Source organism: Pectinophora gossypiella, chromosome 14 (assembly GCF_024362695.1).
Source record: "Pectinophora gossypiella chromosome 14, ilPecGoss1.1, whole genome shotgun sequence".
Classification (NCBI taxonomy): domain Eukaryota; kingdom Metazoa; phylum Arthropoda; class Insecta; order Lepidoptera; family Gelechiidae; genus Pectinophora; species Pectinophora gossypiella.
Genome location: NC_065417.1, coordinates 14,469,626 through 14,489,995, shown reverse-complemented (window position 1 = coordinate 14,489,995; position 20,370 = coordinate 14,469,626). Strand labels below are relative to the sequence as shown.

The window sequence follows — 20,370 nt, the reverse complement described above, 5'->3', positions numbered from 1 at the left end:
GGTGAGAAAGTGCTCATTATGCTGGTGGCGTTTCCGCGTTGGATTTCCAGCGAAATGTGCTGCACTAGGTACGCTTCAGCGCGGGGGTCACCTCCATGTCGTAACCGCCTGCCAAATTGCCTCACAAAGTTCACTTAACTACTAGACACGCAACACGTCCAGCGATGTAGATCTTTTCCACTCACGAACTGCTAAACGTTTTCACTTGCAAACTTTTCTAGGCCGATATCTCTACATTTCTCTATACAAATATAGACACGTTCGCTTTATTTGGATATCACTTTCTTCAAACATCCTTCAACCAATAGTGTATTTGGTGTCTAGTCAAGGTGGGCCTCAGAGGAGGGCCCCCGCCTACCTCATTAATAACATTATCATCATCCCCCTCCCGTTTCCCGTATCCTGGTTTTCACAGGGTCCGCTTACTTAACCTGAAGATTTAATAGGTCCGGTTTTTACAGAAGCGACTGCCTCTCTGACTTTCCAACCCGCGAAGCGAAAACCAGCCCAATACAGGTTAGGGCACATACCTCCGAAAATGCATTTCTCGGGAATGTGGGTTTCCTCACGATATTTTCCGTCACCGCTGAGTACGTGATAATCATTTATGATCCAAACATGAATTGGTTTAGGCCTGTTCTGGATTCGAATCTGCAACCTCAAAGTGAGAGGCAAGCGTTCTACCAACACAGCTACCACGGCTCACATAACACGTAAACCCATAACAAACATTAAAATTCCGTCGTGATTCATAATTACTTGTAAATCCTTCGGCCTTAAAAAGTTATAATAAATATTTAATTATCTGTGAGATATTTAAGAGCATTTGCATAATTAATTTGGCAAAAGAGGCAGTAAGTATCCTTGCGACTGTGCAAGGTTCTCCTAACCTTGGTTTCCTCCATTCAGCGCTTATCGCTAGAGTCGATTAATTCTTTCAAAAACGATGAATCCTCTCAGAATGCTGTGAGCCGAGGTTCGTGCCCAACTGGGCACCCTGAGGCCTGTTGACTTATTTTTTTAGTACCGGGTGAGAGCCCTCAGCGATCTCCATATGTCAAGGCAAGCAGTTATTGCCATTTACGGGAAAAATTAAGACACGTCACGGCGTAGATGGTGTGACGACCTCAATGCTTATTGGAGGGATTGGCCGAAAATCGCGCAAAGTCGAGAGGAAAGGAAGAATCAAGGGGAGACCTTTGGCCAACAGTGGGATCGAATAGGCTAAATTAAATTCATCTTTTTTTAGAGTTATGTATACGTTTTTACAATAAAATACCAGACAGTATTTGGAATTAGACAGAAAATAATTTTAAAGTTACATACATACATACATAAACTCGCGCCTATTTCCCACCAGGGTAAGCAGAGACTATAGAATTCCATTTGCTTCGATTTGTTGTTCTCTTGCTTCCTCTACATTCATCAATCGCTTCATACACGCACGCCGGTTTAATTTAAAGTTCATGAGTAAAAAATCTTATTATAAAATTAATGATTACATAAATGATAAAAAATCCTGGTATGAAATAAATAAATAAATAAATAATAAATAAATGTGTTCTTAAATAACTTGTAATGTATACCTACATTTAAAAGGTGTGTTGCTGTTGCAGTTTCTTGTCATTTCTTATACTCAGCCATAACACCTTACAAAATGACGTAGATTCGAAAATGTTAAATTGACCTTTAACAAATGTATCTATGATAATTACGTTGAATAAATGATTCTGGTTGTGATACTAGATAAGACACGTCAAAAAAAGAATCCTGGCTGAGGCTATATGCCGCGCCTTAATTCATATCTGGACAGCTAAGCCTAAGCCTTGAAAGACCAAGGTTAAATGGGTCAGAACGCTAAACGGTGAGTCAGATAACCTAAACTGGAACTGGGTTAGTGTTATCCACTTAGGATTCAACGCACAGTCCTTAAAGGTGTACGGTCACGAGCATTAATATGTATACACTTTGGTACCATGTCACATCAACTTTTTTGACAAATTGAACTGTAAGTCTCACTAAATTTCAAATATGTTAGTGCGACAGAGTCCTAAAGTGGGTACATTATATTGCTCATGACTGTACATTCTTGAATGGCGTTACTTTGAAATAAGAATGGATTTTATATTAGGAATACTTGTACATAAGCCCCCTAATCAATAAAAAAAAATAAAAGAAAAAAGAAAGAAGGTCATGTGAAGCTTACTTTATGTAAAAAAGCTAATTATAAGATTACTTATTACCTAAATGATAAAAATGTCTAGTATTAAATGAGTTCCTCTAGTTATTATATAACTTGTAATACTGTGTATATACCCTAATTGATTGAAAAGGTGTGTTGCTGTTTCTTGTCATTTCTTCTCCTCAGCCATAACACCTTGCGAAATGACGTAAATTCAAAAATGTTACAAAAATGTTATCCATGATAATTACGTTGAATAAATGATTCTGATTTCTGAGTACAAAAAGAACTTCATGGACATAGAACGTAAGAGACTGGTTGTAGAAGGACAGTCATGAGCAATATAATGTACCCACTTTAGGACTCTGTCGCACTAACATATTTGACATTTAGTGAGACTTACAGTTCAATTTGTCAAAAAAGTTAATGTGACATGGTACCAAAGTGTATACATATTAATGCTCGTGACCGGACACCACAGATCAACTAATTCGCATGACTGAAGACAGCTTTGTTGTGTTTACAAAGTGAGAACCATGAACTCCATATTAGTATTTATTTCTGCCGAGCAGAAAAGAAAAGTAAATTGTAACAAATGAAAGCGAGTGTTGGGACAATCCCGAAAGTATAGAACTGAAAATAATTTAAAATAACACAAAAAGAACATGAATTTTGCATCGGTAAATTCCACTTGATATTATCTCAGAATAATGTCCTGAATCATCCCCCTCAGTATTCGTGACGATGTCACTAACACCCTGTACACGTTCCACTGCTGGGCGCAGGCCTACCTTTTTCCTTATAAAGATTAAAAAAAACATCAAATGCCAGTAGCCGTCAAACCTAAGTACAGTTTAATTATTTTCCCCAACAAAATTTTTCCTTGTCCAAACAACTCTAAAAATATATGGACACTAACGATGGTGTTGGATAGCAGTTTCACTGTGAAAGCTTTCTATTAACAACAACAATTAACAACTTAACCAGCGCACATAACGAATGTATTCACAGGATGAATCAATATTTTTACAATTTGACATACCGTCATAGTGACGTATTATTTTTTGACATTAATAAATTTAGTCCTAATTTTATATTGACACAAGATAGCTTGTATCTATCGATGTATTTTAAACGTAAGTTAGCTACTATAGTAGCTTTTTCTATTCAACATTCGTTGACTAATGTTAGTAATGTTACTAACGTACCTCTTTTAGATTTAAAAAACTAGTTAGTTCGACAAAAGATACTCCTAACGCTGACATTGTCATTGGACAAAACAAGGTGGGAGTTTCTGGCAAAAAATTGACAAAGGATAAACAAAGGACTTTTAATATTTTTCATCAAAATATTCAAGGTTTCTCCAGCAAATTAGCAATGGTTGAATTGTTTTTAGAAAAAACCAAATTTGACGTAGTCTGCCTAACAGAACATTTTCAAAAGGAATACCAGATGTTATGTAACTACGAGAACTACCATATTGTGAGTGCTTTCAATCGAGAGACGGCTAGCTGTGGAGGTTCATTGATTTTGTTAAGGAAACATTATAAATATAAGGAACGTAAAGACATAGCTCGACTGTCGGTTGAAAGACACATTGAGTTATCCTGTGTTGAGCTGGATAGGTATATAGTAGTATGCGCATACAGCCCCCCCACCAGTTCTTTTAAAACTTTACGCGAAGTCTTGGAGGATGTTCTACGAATTATTTGCAAGTGCAAGAAATGTGTAATTGTATGTGGGGATTTCAATATAGACATTTTAAAAAGTGATAGTCACAGTGTTGAGTTTGTGGGCCTTTTTAAATCATTTAATTTGGATCACGTATTTTTTGAGCCGACTAGAATAACAGATACATCGGCCACCTGTATTGATAACGTATTTTGTAATTGCCCATATCTGCAGAAGTCGATAGTGAAATCGCTCAAGTCAGATCACTTTGGGCAAAGTGTAATCTATACTGTCACAGAACAGTTACAGAGTTTTACAGTAGTAAGCCGACCTATCACAATTCGTAGAGTAGACAGATTCATTGAAGCTCTGACTTTAAAATTAGATCTATTTAATTGTGAACACGATGACCCAAACAAGTTATTTATCCGTTTATTTTCTATTGTCAGTCAGGAATATAACCAATTATTTACTAAGATTTCTAAAGTTATACGCCCCGGGTTTAAGTTCAGTGACTGGGCTACTAAAGGCATCAGAAAGAGTCGAGATTTGCTTTTTGATTTGTATGGAGAGAGAACTATAAGGCAGGATGATGAATTCAAGAATTACATTAGAAAATATTCTGAACTTTTCAAAGCTGTTTGCGCTAAAGCTAAATCGAATTTTTTGACGAACAAGATTAAAAGCGCAGATAATAAAACTAAAACTACATGGTCAGTGATTAATATTGAAACTTGTAAAGCAAAACCCCGAGATAATGAATTTGTGCTTAACACACCTCGTGGTCTTACTAAGTCTGATGCAGAAGTTGCGCAAGAATTTTTAGATTACTTTAGTAATATTCCAATTGAAACTACAAAATCTCTTAACTCTTCTTCGCTACTTTCAGCTCAGATACTTAAGAAAAATGTGCCTCTCTGTGAATTAGAATTTAAATTTAAGTATATAACTCCGCACACTATTGTAAAAACCTTTAGAGAAATCAAAGTAAAAAAAACAGAGGACTTGTTTGGGATGAGTGTGAAAGCCTTTACAGCCGTCATTGATACACTAGCTCCATATCTAGCTGTTACTTTCAATATGTGTATTGACAAGGGTATGTTTCCTGATTTGATGAAGCAAAGTAAAATTGTATTGTACCGTTATATAAATCCGGTGACAAAAAAGATCCTGGAAATTATAGACCTGTTGCTATATTACCCGTTTTTAGTAAAATTTTCGAAAAAATTGTACTGCATCAATTGCTCTTACATTTTAACCAAACTAAGGTGCTACACGAGCAACAGTTTGGTTTCACAAAGGGTCGTTCGACAAGTGACGCGGGAGTTGCTCTCATGAGACATATCTTCGCAGCCTGGGAGCAACGCCAAGATGCTATAGGAGTTTTTTGCGACCTCTCAAAAGCTTTTGACTGTGTGGATCATGAAACTTTGCTTCTCAAATTAGAACACTACGGTATTAAAAGTAAAGAATTGGAATTTATGCGATCTTATTTGTCTGGTAGGTCACAAAAGGTTCAAATAAATAATACAGAATCTTTCGGCTCTGAAGTCAAGATAGGTGTTCCGCAGGGCTCCATTCTCGGGCCATTTTTGTTTTTAGTTTATGTTAATGACTTGGCCCACATGGTGGAGGGTCAGAACTTGTCAAATATCATACTTTTTGCGGACGATACTTCCCTTATTTTTAAAACAGACAGACGAAAGCCCAACAATGACCATATAAATCACGCCCTTTGCCAGATCCACCACTGGTTTACAATAAATAACCTAGTTTTGAATGGAAAGAAAACAAAATGTATTAAATTCAGTTTACCTAATGTAAATTCTGCTGATTGTGATATACTTCTAAATAACCAGAAACTAGACTTTGTTAAAAATACAGTTTTTCTGGGATTAAATATTGATGATAGACTCAAATGGGACACACATATTAAATCATTATCAGGTAGACTTAGCTCAGCTGCATTTGCAGTCAAAAGGATTAGAGAACTGACTGACGTGACGACTGCAAGATTGGTATATTTTAGCTACTTCCATAGTATTATGTCGTATGGTATTTTGCTTTGGGGTAGAGCAGCTGATATTGAAACCGTTTTTATTCTACAAAAAAGGGCAATCAGATCTATCTACAAACTGAGATGCCGCGATTCTCTCAGAGAATTTTTTAAAGAGATTTCCATTATGACTGTACCTTGTCAATACATATATATGAACATTATGTATGTTAGGAAAAATTTACACTTATATTTAAGAAACTGTGATAAGCACAAATACAACCTAAGGAATAAGAACAAATTAGTAGTTCCTAGTTCCAGACTATCCAAAATTAGCACATCATTTGTAGCGCTGTGTGTGCGATACTATAATAAGATACCAGAAGATGTACTAGGCCTTTCGGGAAACATGTTTAAGAATGTTATAAAAACTACTTTAATCAGTAAAGCTTATTATAAAGTAGGAGACTATCTTAAAGATAATAATATTAAATGGATTACTTCAGCTCAACACAAGAAAGACAAGAATGTTTGCAATAAAAACTTGGCCCTAAAATACTGAATTTGAAATAACTTTGTAAGTGGATTAAAAAGGATTGTGAAACACTTGATGATATTTGAACAGTAGAGTACTTCTTTTTTTTTTTATATCCAGGCGGAGGATTTTTGAGCTTCTTTATATAAGTGGTGCATGCTCGCCTCGAAATGTTCGTGTACGCGGTGGCGTCCGGAAGTCGGGTCGCACCTTTCCCTCAAAAATGTGCGAAGGGAGCGATGGCTGGCTTTCGCGTCAACTCGTGATCGGGTGCTGCGTATGTGGACAGGCCTGCTTCTGTCAGGGAGCTCATAGAACACTGTTTCTGTGATAAAGTCATATAAACTCTTTATGTTTCACTTTCCTTCCACCGACTGTAATTGGAATACCATTGTATTTAAGTCTATAAATTATGTAATACAAACTGGATTAAAAGAAAAGAAAGGAAAACATGAAACAGTAGGACTAGGGCCCTGTGCTGGGAGGTTTTCTGGCCACGTCTTTCCCTCAGCGTTACAGATTCCGATGTGGTAGTAGTTTTACAGCTAGTTACATAATATGTAATTTAATTATGTTTGACGTTCAAAAAGCGCTAACTTTGTAAGCCAATTTTGAAAAATAAATATTTTTGAATTTTTTGAATTTTGAATTTTATTAACTATTGAACTGAATGAATATCGAACTGCACCAAGTTCAATTTGCTGTTGATAGTGGATCTGTGAAAAGGTCGAACTCGATACCTGAACTTTGATTTCACATACATATATTATATACATAAACTCACGCCTATTTCCCACCGGGGTAAGCAGAGACTATAGAGTTCTATTTGCTTCGATCCTGACACACTTCTCTTGCTTTCTCCACATTCATCAATCGCTTCATACACGCACGCCGGTTCAGAGTAGATCGTACTAAACCTTTTTTAAGGACATCTCCAATTTGGTCAATAAAAGTCCTATAAAGCGAAAGTTGATGGTAGGGCTGGCAAAGGAAGACCTCGAATCCTCTGCCAGCCCTACCATCAACTTTTGCTTTATATAACGCTTTCGCAATTCTATTATTTGATTTCACAGTATTTAGAATAGGTATGTTGTTTTTAGAATGTTATTCTGATCATCGACAAAAAGGTTAAAACCATTCAAAAGATAGACTTTCCCTATCGAGATGAGCGGAACCACAAACCACCAGAAAACGACTTGCAGGTACAGTGCTTCTTTTTCATGTCGTTATGTAAATACTAATTCCCATGTTCATCTATGTATGTTTATTATTAGATTTATCATCTACCTCAGTATCAGAATTTAAATTTGGAATTAATAGTTTAAGGGTTTAAGGGAACCAAAACAAAACAATAATAAAGTAAGTGCTAAGTTCTGAATTCAAATTCTGATAAAGTACATCTTCTTATCGTAGCGTTGTGAGATGGAATACCAACCTAATCAACCCTGGTGTCAGAGTTATTACTGAGCTGCCAAAGGCCCCTGACATTGCTAATGTAACGACTACATACTTACATCGGTACCTAAGTAGTAACATGGAAACTACTGAATACTTTTGATTATAATACTTGTGAATACGATTGTATTCGGAAGCGATTGCAGAGAGCTTAAGGATATAAAAGTGATCTTATGTACACGTATGTATGTTATGTCCAGTAATTATAGGTCCCCTGGAAGAGATTGATACTCAGAAATAAGGCCGCTTACTGTGCTCTTTAATTCTCTTCTGTTTTATGTCTTCTTATTTCCTTTGCACGCAATAAAGTATTGATTACGCTACTCGTCTCTCTCTAGCGTTATCCCGTATATTACAAGGTCCGCTTACCCAACCTGAAGATTTGACAGGTCCGGTTTTTTACAGTGACTTTACAGCGACAAAAGCGACTGTCTATCTGACCTTCCAACCCGTGAGCGAAAACCAGCCCAATACAGGTTAGGTCACATACCTCCGAAACACATTCACAATGTGGGTTTCCTCACGATGTTTTCCTTCAGAGCTGAGCACGTGATAAACATTTAAGATCCAAATATGAATTCGAAAATCATTGGTTTAGGTCCGAGTTGGGATTCGAACCTGCGACCTCATTATGAGAGTCAAGCGTTCTTCCTGGGCCACCATGGCTCGTTACATACTCGTATATTTTTAAAATAAAAATAAATAAAAAATAAAATAATTTTATTTCAGACAGATGCCCATATTTGTTAGTATTACAAAAACTTAAAAAACTTAAAATAATATAAATAAAACAAAAATAGTCTGTTATATTATGAATACCTGCTAAAACAGTTAGTAATACAAAGACTGTTACAAATTAGGAACAAAGACACAAGTCGGTCGTGAGAGTTTAATTTACGCGAAACAGTAAGTCATGAAATAGATTTATCTTTGTATGCGCAGGTGTAATTTTTGGGTGACCAGGATTCGCTACACAATACACATTCAAATAGTATCCTTTTTACACTATTAAATCGTATTTGTTTATATTACTAATTTACTTACTTTTTTTTTATCACGCAAAATAGGCGCACAGACGTCGAGTTGCGGAAACCGGCCCGCGAATACCAATACCAATACCAATACTTACTTTTTATCTATCTATCTATATATTGCCATACGCAATAATAATCTATCTATCTATATCAGCCTAAATTATTGATATCCAATTTTGGACGTAATTACTTAGTCGGGTGTGAATCGCCGAAGAACTTCTAGTACCACGATTCGAATTCGCAATTGTTTCGAATCATCATCATCATCATCATCAGCCGTATGACGCCCACTGCTGGGCATAGGCCTCCCCCAAGGATTGTTGTTCCAGGTGGATTGTTTCGAATAATGAAGATTATTCGTGTGGTCCAAAAAGACCCATTGAAAAAAATGTATGAGGCTGTTCACACATCAAAAAATGTTGAAAATCAATAGAAATTAAAGGCACGTTCGCGTGTAAGGGTCTTGTTGACTGAACATTGAAATATTTTAATGAAACGTAGACGTCCTTTGATTAAACAAGGTAGAAACCTTGGAAATGTGTAATGTGTTCTAACACACGATATAATATGACCTCAGGTTGTCGTGACATATTCTCATTCAGCGCTTATCGCTACCGACACATTAGCGTCGATTAATTCTAACAATTATAGGTAATCCTCCCAGACGCCCTTAGTCGAGGTTCGCGCCCAACTGTGCACCTGTTGTCTCCCCATTTATCCGGCCAAATAGTTAATGCCATCTGCAGCAAATCCACAATAAGTCACTTTAAAAAATAAAGAAAAATATGCGGGACACAGTATACGCCAAGCTTTTTAAAATCTGACGCAATCACTACGTATATATCACGATAGAACAAATAAATATTCAGCTATTTTTTAACCCCCGACGCAAAAACGACGGGGTGTTATAAGCTTGACGTGTCTGTGTATGTGTAAATGTGTATGTGTCTGTCTGTGTCAAACGGATGATCCGATTTTAATGCGGTTTTTTTTTTGTTTGAAATGTATATCAGTCAAGAGTGTTCTTAGCTATGTTTAGTGGAAATCGGTTCAGGTCTTCAAGGTCATCAGGTCGATTGTTAAGTGTGCTCAGCTCAGTTTGCTTGCAAGCATTATGTGGGATAAGTTATTTTTTGCTTTTTATAGGGTTTATCATTTTTAACCTTTTGTCATAATAATTGAGTACTTTTTTTGGTCGGGGGTTTTTAAATTTTTAATTTAATTTTCTGCGTAGGTGCAACGGTAAACGGTACATAAATGACATGAGACATTGCTAGGTCTGTAGTGGTAACAAGGAGAACAATAGTGTCAAACTGGTTTCTGTTCAATTGTTTCAATGGTATTTTCTAGTATAGCTGTCCATAACGTACAGTGGTATGACGTCTTTGTAAATGTTATAGGTCTGAACCTCTTCACCCATTGATGTATCTGTAAATGTCCACGTGCAATGTCCACGATAGTAGCGCCATCTAATATTCGCAACTATTGGGTCGTGTAGGTACTAGGTTCTAGATAAATTATGGACATTACATCTACCTTTTTTGTAAAGTTTTTGTTTAACTACTGTTCTAAAACAGTTGAAAGGCAAATTCTGAGTAAGGGAAGCGCTGGACAGGAACCGGTAGAGGCAGATCATCCGCTCCAGGTGCAACCCTGATGCTGACCACAATCCTTAGATATGAGGGACCGACCCAAGAGAGAGAGTACTGAAGTACTGAGTTACTGACCTCGGCAGCGATATAGGCGGGTATGACAGACAGCAACAGCCGCTCCTGCTGCTCTCTCTCGCACTCCAGCTTCACGCGTTGCTCCAAGCAGGTCCTGGTGCCAGCGAAAGTGTTTCTGTGGGCTCTCTCCGTGAGAGCCCTGTAGTAAAGCCCGATGCCGCTCGCTGACAGCAGCAGGGACAACTCGCACACCAACTGCGGATGATAGATAACCAAATGGAAAATGACACATATACGTACATAAACTCACGCCTATTTCCCACCGGGATAAGCAGGGGCTATAAAATCTATTCTATAGTCAAATGGAAAATGAAAAATGAAAAAATGGAATGAATGGAATTGGATGGATGAATGGAATGGGAAATGGAAATGGTCATTTCGACGAACATCCGTTTTGCTTTTTTGTATTTTTTTTCTGTAGCCTAATTAATGTTCCACTGCTGGGCAAAGGCCTCCCCCTTCTTTTCCCCCTTTTTTGTAATTGTTTTGTGAAAATTTTAAATTATGTTATTGTCTTGTTCTTGTGTGCGGCGTCTTTTTATAATAAACTATTTCTATTATATTCTATTCTAAATAAAATTCTGTTAGTCTTTTTCATTTATCGTTTTGGTTGTGAGGTGGATTTACCAACCCCGTCAACCCTGGTGTCAGGGTTACTATTGAGCTGCCAAAGGCAGACATGGCTCAGTAAGTAGTAACCGAGACCGCCGGCTTAACGTGTCTTCCAAAATACGGATCAACTTACTTTTGGACAATCAGATGATAGCCTGTAATGTCCTCACCAAACTAGGGGTCACAAAGTGATTTTTGTGATTGTGTCCTCACCGGGATTTGAACCGGGGACCTCCGGATTGTGAGACTAACGCTCAAACCACTGAACTGTGTTCCGAGACCGTTATTAAGGCCGTCGAGGCTGTTAGTGACACCGTAACAAATCAATATTACCTACATACTGTATACGGGTCAAATTAATAACCTCCTTCATTTTTGAAGTCGGTTACAAAAAATTGGAACGTCTACTTAATGGTACTAAAAATGACTAAAAAAGAGTTCGACTGTTTTTCTTTATTTGCGCTTATTTCAGAATTTAGATTCTACTTAACATCGTATTCAACAAAATATTATTTCATACTTTTTATTAGATGAAATTGGAAATAAATTTATTTATTCTTAAATACTTTTGTAATATAAGTACCTCTACATATGCCGGGTGATAGCGATCAATGGAGGCAGGCCATTGAGACACCTTACAAGAGAGCCTCCAGTCATCTAATGAAAATCCACAATAAGTCACGTAAAAAAAATAGCCGGGAAAAACTGCCCTCCAAAGCATTGTTCATCTTACATCCGGCCAATCGAATGATCAGCCCGCAATATCCTAACCAATTTAGGGATCACATAGTGATTTTATTTGTGATATAGGTATCTCCCGACCGAGTTTCGAACTCCGAACATTGGGGTCGTGATCTGGATATTGATTTCTCGTTGCCCGACATCTAAAACACAATTAGCCATTTAATAATACTCTGTATGCATTCCCTAATGAATATGAAGACATGACTAACGAACGAAGGGTGTAAACTTCAAGTTCAAACATCGTTAGACTTAACCCTGAGTCCCTGAGACACGTGGGTCGGACATTCTCAGGTCAAGGTAAGGATTAAATGGGGAGAGGTGTTATAATCCGGAATTAAAGAGGCTTACTGTCTGTTTTGATATGAAGGATATTTACTATAACATAACAGAAACTCTCGACTACTTATATTCCAAATATAGTCAAAAATTTAATATAGAAAGTGTGTGCGGAGATGATCGAAAGTGTGGAGCATTATAAATTTGCGTTTCAATCTAGTTATTATTTACATCTGTAACCTTTTCTTTTCGCATGCCATTATTGTTACCTGTTGTGTGTACCTTTTAAATAAATTAAATAAAATAAATCTAATTTAATCTCAAATTGAAAAATAAAAATAAAAAATAATAATAATTCAAATTCAATTTATTCTCAAATTTTTAGTCGTTAATAACCATCAATCCGCACTGGGCCCACGTGATGGTTTAAGGCCCGATCTCCTATCCATCCATAGGGAAGGCCCGTGCCCCAGCAGTGGGGACGTTAATGGGCTGATGATGATGATGATGATGAATCTCAAATTATTATTTTTTGTGTAATTTTCATATGTGCTTTTACATTTAATTCTAAACATTATTTAAATATTCGTATACCTATTTGTAGGAACGTAGAGAATTAACTATAACCTAAACCTGTAACACCCATTTTATGTACCTATGTTCAATGCAAATAAAGAGTCTGAATCTGAAACTAAACAAATGCTGGCCAGCTGGCCATGATCCGTGTCATTGGGCCACTAGGTCCTGGCCTTGATTCATGAACTTGCTAATAACTTTCCTGGTTACTGGCGTCTGTCACGACAATACATGTTTACTACTAGTTGTCATTGTTTGCACGGATATTTGTACCGACTGTCGTTATTATTAAAGAAAAATAATAAGCATAATACAAGGTGTTAATGAACATCGTAACGAAAACTTTGAGGGATGCTTCAGACGATGATTCTGAGTTGATATCAAGCGGAATTTTCCGTCGCATAAGCATGGAACTGAAAATAATAACAAAAAAACACAATAATTTTCATGAATTTTCCGACTGAAAATTCCACTTGATATCAACTCAGAATCATGGTCTGAACCATCCCCCTCAGTATTCGTTACGATGTCACTAACACCCTGTATAATGGCTCTCCTCCTGTTTTTTTTTTTTTAAATGGGACATATACATAGCTTGCAAAGAGTGGATGTATATACTATCCCAATAAAAACATAAATGTGAAATGAGAGCCAAGTTCAATATTATGATATACCTAACCTATGCCTTGGTTGTTGACTTCAACGACTAAAGAAGTGAGATCTAAATGGGTGCCAAGTGCAATGGTTGTGATGTGACCATAAAAATGTATTTATAACAAGATAAAATATAATTTATTCTTAGAAGGTACTATAATATATTATTTTTATAAAAATAATAAATAAGAGAAATAAAATTTGTTTTCCCCAAACTGACTCTTACTCAATAAGTTTTAGGTAAATATAATTTCTATGAAAGACATTCGAACCACAACTATAATTTGTAAACAAAATTAGAATACAAACAAGGAGCTATTTAGGTACCTACTTAAGGAATTTATTATTTTTAGGATATTACTATTATGTATGATGTATTTTATTTATTTCAATGCTTGTCTTGTATGTGTGTGTATAGTCTATTATTATTTATTATTATAGTTTTCTCAGATTATGGTTAGGTATATTTTTAGTATATATGGATTACATTATATTGAGTATTTATTAATATAAAATATGTACGTAAAGTATAGAGTATTTATTATATTAACTTTTAGGTATTTATTTATTTTTATTTTATTTATTTTTTATTTATTTTTTCTGTTGCACCATCCCGCATCCAAGCTATAAATGTTTGTTTCCTTTTGTTGGTTGCCTGGAAGAAATTGCTCTAGAGCAATAAGGCCGCCCAAATTGTACTGTATTCATGTGTTTTGTCTGATTGTTGAATTTTTAGTTCTGTGCAATAAAGTATATTTGATCTTTGATCTTTGATCTTAATTTGATCCCTCCCAATGTTTGGCCAATGTCTCGTCTTACATAAACAACAATATCTTTGCTTATTAATTATTTTGTTGTCTTATTAAACATATATTTTTAATCCATCCGTGTGCCCTTGTTTCTCAAGTGAACTGAAGTTGTAGGTTGGAATCCGAGCACAAGTCTAAAGAAATAATTTTGGAATGATTTTTTGAATTCATGTTTGGATTATAATGATTATCACTTACTCAACGGTAACACAAGGTGAGGAAACCCACATTCCCAGGAATGTAGGCCTCGTCAAAAGAATCCATAATCAATTTATAAATAAAATATAATAAATAATGATTTCGTTAAAAACGATTTTTTACAAGACCTCAAAAATTTTAACTACAAAATGTTAAGCTGGATTGAAACTATCGTATCTATTGCAAGGTTTCGTTGAAGAAAATCACATGTGAATGTAATGTTTTGCAAGAATATGCCTATGCGATTTTACTGTGGAAGTCAAATCCATCTCAGCATTTGGTATCAAAAAATAATATATAAATAAAAAAAAGGTTAAACAACATAAAGTTATGAGGCAACCCCAGGAAGCAAGGTTAATGCTTGGGTTGGGGATGTCTCGCTCTTACCCTAGTTGTTAACAGTAAATAGTTGACATGCAAAGCAAAAAGAAAAAAAGAACTAAAAAAGGTATCAATTAAAAGTGCAAGTAAGTTATCTTCTTATTACTTGTAGCTCCGTTCATATTTTATGGATTACGAGCGTCAGTTGATATATGTATTATGTTATTCCATCAACGCGGAAGCAGTTAATTAAGTAGCTATGAACAATCGGTCCCTTCTGACATCAACAACAAATAGAGCATTCATAAAAGTTTCCGAACAATCGTATCAAGTTGTATAGCTCGATAGCCGTGTCGGAAACAAAAAGAGCTGCCTCGCTTTTCATACCTTATTTACAATAGGACTCGGCGCTCGTTCATTACGAAAGCGCCTGCGACTTAGCGATAAGCAACGCTTTGTAATTACGTCGCTCGCGACCTTTGCCCGCGCGATTACTGCAGGCGCTTATACTATTTGTATGTGATTTGCTGCATAGTTTGGTTTGATAGCGGTTACGGTTACGACTTGGTCGAGTAAAATCAGGAATTCGCATTAGCATAAACGTTAGTAGTTTCTTTTTTTATTTCATGCATGCCAAGGTGAAGAATAATTGAGTAGCTCGTGGTAAGGCTTGTTAATTAGACCCGCTTGTTAAGTTAACTAACTTGGGACAAGTTCAGATATATGAGTGATGCATGAGTATTCCGAAGGTGGCTCAGTTCTAGTTTTTTCACATCAAGAAACTAAACTGTCTGCTGACCAAGAAAGTCATTAATCTACTATTAAGCGTCCTAGTCTTAATAGTTTATGTAGTGTTTAAACCACATAGTAAACCGAGAGACAGTGTAGAGTCTACACACACACAGTGTAGATGTAGTTTAACATAGTAACTGTAGACAGTGACAGTGTAGTGTGTTTGTGTACAGAGTTTATTTGTTTGCACTAACTAGTTTAACACATACTGTGTTAGGGAATTTGAATTGTGATGTAAAATATTACACTAAATTGTTTTATTAAATCATGAATAAATTTAAATGCTAAAATGTATGTTTGTTTTGTCAATGTTGCTGTGTGTTATAATTCGATGGTATTTAAAGTTTATAAACATATCTTTTGAAGACATTGGTTTACCACGTTGGAAAAACAAAGAACATGATCGCTCAGTCGGTTTTTACGACATGACAAGCAGATTAATGCTTTTTTTATCCATTCCCTCCTAAAATGGAAGCAACCTGGCTTACTATACTGTTATTATAAGAGATAAACATAAAGTCCAAGTGATCAAGAGTAGTCTAAACCGCGATCATACATGAAGCCTTAGATTGTAGTAAGTGAAATTCCGTAGTCTCTGCCTGTCCCCACGGGAAATAGGCGTGATATTATGTAGGTATGTAAGTATAAGTTAACAATTTAACCACTTCCTAATACTTCGTACTTAAATAGTGTATAATTATCAACTCGTATAATTACCAAAGTAAGGTACGTACGTCACGCGTGTAGCAATTGACGTAGCAATTAAACTCCACGTCGTAGCGCGTAGCAAGTGTAGCAAGCTACGTCATATAAAAATGACGTAATTAAAATGCTTAGGATAGGGTGTGTAGAAGCATAGATAAAAAATAATACTAACTAACTGAGGAGCTCGGTGGCGCAGCGGTAAATGCGCTCGGTCTGCGATTGTTGAAGTTAAGCAACTTTCGCAAAGGCCGGTCATACGATGGGTGACCACAAAAAAAAAGTTTGCATCTCGAGCTCCTCCGTGCTTCGGAAGGCACGATAAGCCGTTGGTCCCGGCTGCATTAGCAGTCGTTAATGACCACCAATCCGCACTGGACCCGCGTGATGGTTTAAGGCCCGATTTCCCTATTCATCCATAGGGAAGGCCCGTGCTCCAGCAGTGGGGACGTAAATGGGCTGGTGATGATGATGATGATGACTAACTATAGCACGGACACGCTCCTTCCCGCAGCAGTACGAGATTGGAGCGAGCTTAATCGACCACCACAGGTCATAATATAATACTAAAGTAACCATTTTATATACTCCTCTCTTCTCTCGTGAGAATTGTAATGTTCCTAACCGATCTTATGATCCTGGTGTAAGGGTTAATATTGAGCCGGCAAAGGCCCCTGACGTGGCTTATAAAACGCCTACATGCTTACTAAGTAAACATTTATTATCTGGGACCGACACGATAGGGTATTTAGACTGGGTCAAAGATAGAAATAGAAGCTGGTGTAGGATTATTAAAAAAATCAATCTCATATTATTTTTCGCCTTTGCTCCCGGAGCCACACGGAGCATTAACCCGGCCCCAGGGGGGACAGAGCCACCTTCTCTGCCCTCCACTGGGGTAACTCCTGTCCGGCGCGTCCACGTCGCGGGGGTGGACACCTCCTCACTTCAGTAGGCCGGAGTCGGGTGGTGACGGAGTTCGGACAGGGCCCCAGTTACGCGGGGGATAACGCGGATCCCGTGCCTAGGGTTACGGGTGAAGTCCTCAACGGCTGCGAAGGCGGAGGTGGAGACCACTGGTACGGCGGAGCAGGCGGAGGAGGCACAAACCCATCGGCAGGCTGCCCTCACATATTGAGGCCCCAGGCTGCGATGGAGTTGCAGCGTTAGGCAGGACGTTGAAAAAGGGATGGCAGCGGAGGAGATCAAAGATGGTCCAACGGTGGCGCCCACACTACTCCAGGAGTACTACTGCCTTGGCGTCAGGTGGCAACCGGCCGTAAAACTCACAGCCAATTCTACCTCCTTATCCAAATGAAAACTACAACTAAAACAAAGAGTGTAAATGCTAGGGCGTCCCCCTCAAGCGACGGTCGATGCAACAGATGCGAATTACGAATGGCTACCTGGAATGTTGGCTCATTAACCGGCAGAAGCGCCGAGCTGAGTGACACCTTAAAAAGGCGTTGTATTGATGCATGCTGTGTGCAAGAGACCAAGTGGCGGGGATCTAAATCTAGACATATCGGGAACGGCTTTAAACTACTATACTATGGCGTTGAAGCTAAGAATGGCGTAGGCATAATACTTTCAGAAGCTCTCTCAAAGAGACTTGTTAATATCGAACGAGTAAACGACCGACTTATGGTGGCAAAAATTGCACTTGATAATCAGCCCTATCTTAATATAATTTCGGCGTATGCACCCCAATCAGGTTGCAACGATACAGAAAAAGAGGTCTTCTGGGACAGCCTAAACAAAGTCATATCTGAAATACCACAAGAAGAACCGATACATATCGGAGCAGATCTCAATGGTCATGTGGGCGAAAGTAATCAAGATTCTGAAAGGTGGCATGGAGGGTTTGGTTACGGTACCCGGAATTCTGAGGGCAACACCATAATCGAATTTGTATCCAGCTACGATCTCGCTATAGTGAACACCTTCTTTAAGAAGCGGGAGTCCCACTTGATAACATACCGGAGCGGTGGTAACGCCACTCAAATCGATTACACACTGACGAGGAGAAAACATCTGGGTCTGTATAAGGATTGTAAGGTCATACCAGGAGAACCCCTGACCACGCAACATAGACTACTTGTCTCAGTATATAAACTCCCCAAACCCTTGAAACCTAGCAGAAAATTAACCCCAAGAATTAAATGGAATAAGCTCGGGGAGTCGGCAGGAGAGCAACTCGTTCAAGAACTGTCTGAGATTATTAATATTGCAAATATAAACTGTAACACTACAACAACAAACGAGATGTGGAACTATTTTGAAACATCGTGCGTAAACATAGCCCAAAAGCACCTAGGAAGGACAAAGACCAAGAGAGGCCCATTTAAGGAAACTAAATGGTGGCAAGATACAGTGAAAAAGGCAGTTGAAGTAAAGAAGGATGCTTTTAGAACCTGGCAGACTACTCAAGAGTCATCACATCTCGAACAATATAAAGCAATAAAGAATGAAACTAAGAGAATAGTTGCAATAGAGAAGGCAAAAGCCGAAAGTGAATTTTATGAACAATTAGAATCAGCACAGTCGGAAATAGATATACACAAAATTGCAAAAACTAGAAACAACAACACTAAAGACTTCACGTCTGTTAAATATATTAAAGACGTAAATAACAAACTACTTACTGAAGATGTAGAAATTCGAGGACGATGGGTGGAGTACTATGAACATTTGCTCAATGTCTCTCATCCACGAAAGCTAGATGGTGACCAACCTAGACCTGTACATGGACCACTACCACCGATCACAATGTGTGAAGTCAAAAGAGCCATACGCCAAATGAAGAACAATAAGGCAACCGGCCCAGATGAAATACCCGTGGAAGTGTGGAAGAAACTTGGAAGCACTGGAGAGGTTTGGCTGTATGAATTCTTTAATGGATTAATGGAAGGTCAACCCATCCCGGACTCTTGGCGAAATAGTTTCCTTATACCATTCTACAAAGGAAAGGGAGACGTGCGAGACTGTAACAACTACCGAGCAATTAAACTTATGTCGCATACCCTAAAGATCTGGGAGCGAATACTAAACAACAGAATAAATGCCATCATAAATGTTACTCCAAACCAATGTGGCTTCGTTGCGGGTAAAGGAACCTCTGACGCTACTCAAACAGTTCGAATACTGCTGGAAAAGGCAAAGACCAACAACAAAAACCTACACATGATATTTATAGACTTAGAGAAGGCTTTCGACCATGTACCCCGTGATCTGATCTGGGAAGGGCTTAGAAAACAATTGGTGCCTGAAAAGTACATATCATTGATACAGGACATGTATGACAATGTTACCACCCAGGTTGTCAGCCCAGCAGGAACAAGTGAGAGATTCAAACTAAAAGTCGGAGTCCATCAAGGTTCTGCACTTAGTCCGCTACTGTTTAACATCACAATTGACTATTTGACAAGAGAGTGCCAACAGCCGATCCCCTGGAATATCCTTTATGCGGATGATGTGGTCCTTATGTCTGAAAATGTGGAAGACCTGCAGAACAACTTCAATCTGTGGATAAAAGCACTGGAAGAGAATGGGCTCAGAATTAGTCGAAAGAAAACAGAACACATGTCGTGCCTGTTTGATGGAGTGACTAACCCGACTACTATAAATGTACACATAAACGATACTCCTATTCCCACAGTTAATCAGTTCAAATACTTGGGATCCATTATCAGCCGGGATGGTAAGATCGACCCTGATGTAACTCACAGAACTACAACTGGATGGATGAAATGGAGACAACTCACAGGCGTAATGTGCGACAGAAAAATGCCGATTAAAGTGAAAGGCAAATTGTATAAAACAGCAATAAGACCTGCTATACTTCACGGTGCAGAATGTTGGGCCACCAATAAACAACATCTAAACAAACTGCACACAACCGAAATGCGCATGTTACGCTGGTCAGCGGGAGTCACCTTACTCGACAAAATTCGAAATGAGTACATCCGAGGTAGTTACAAGATTGCCCCAATAGTCGATAAACTTCAAGAAAAACGAATGCGCTGGTACGGCCACGTCATGAGACGCCCAGAAGACCATATAGTCAGAACAGCCCTAAATATCCCG

General features: G+C 37.9%; 1 protein-coding gene across 1 annotated transcript in view; it reads right to left on the bottom strand.

Annotated features, from left to right (window-relative positions):
- The window catches only part of LOC126372724 (adenylate cyclase type 2-like), a 201,439-nt gene that overhangs the window by 124,112 nt on the left and 56,957 nt on the right, over window positions 1-20,370 (bottom strand). Inside the window, 1 exon segment of the mRNA XM_050018582.1 lies at window positions 10,601-10,795. Coding sequence (XP_049874539.1) covers window positions 10,601-10,795 — 195 coding nt within the window.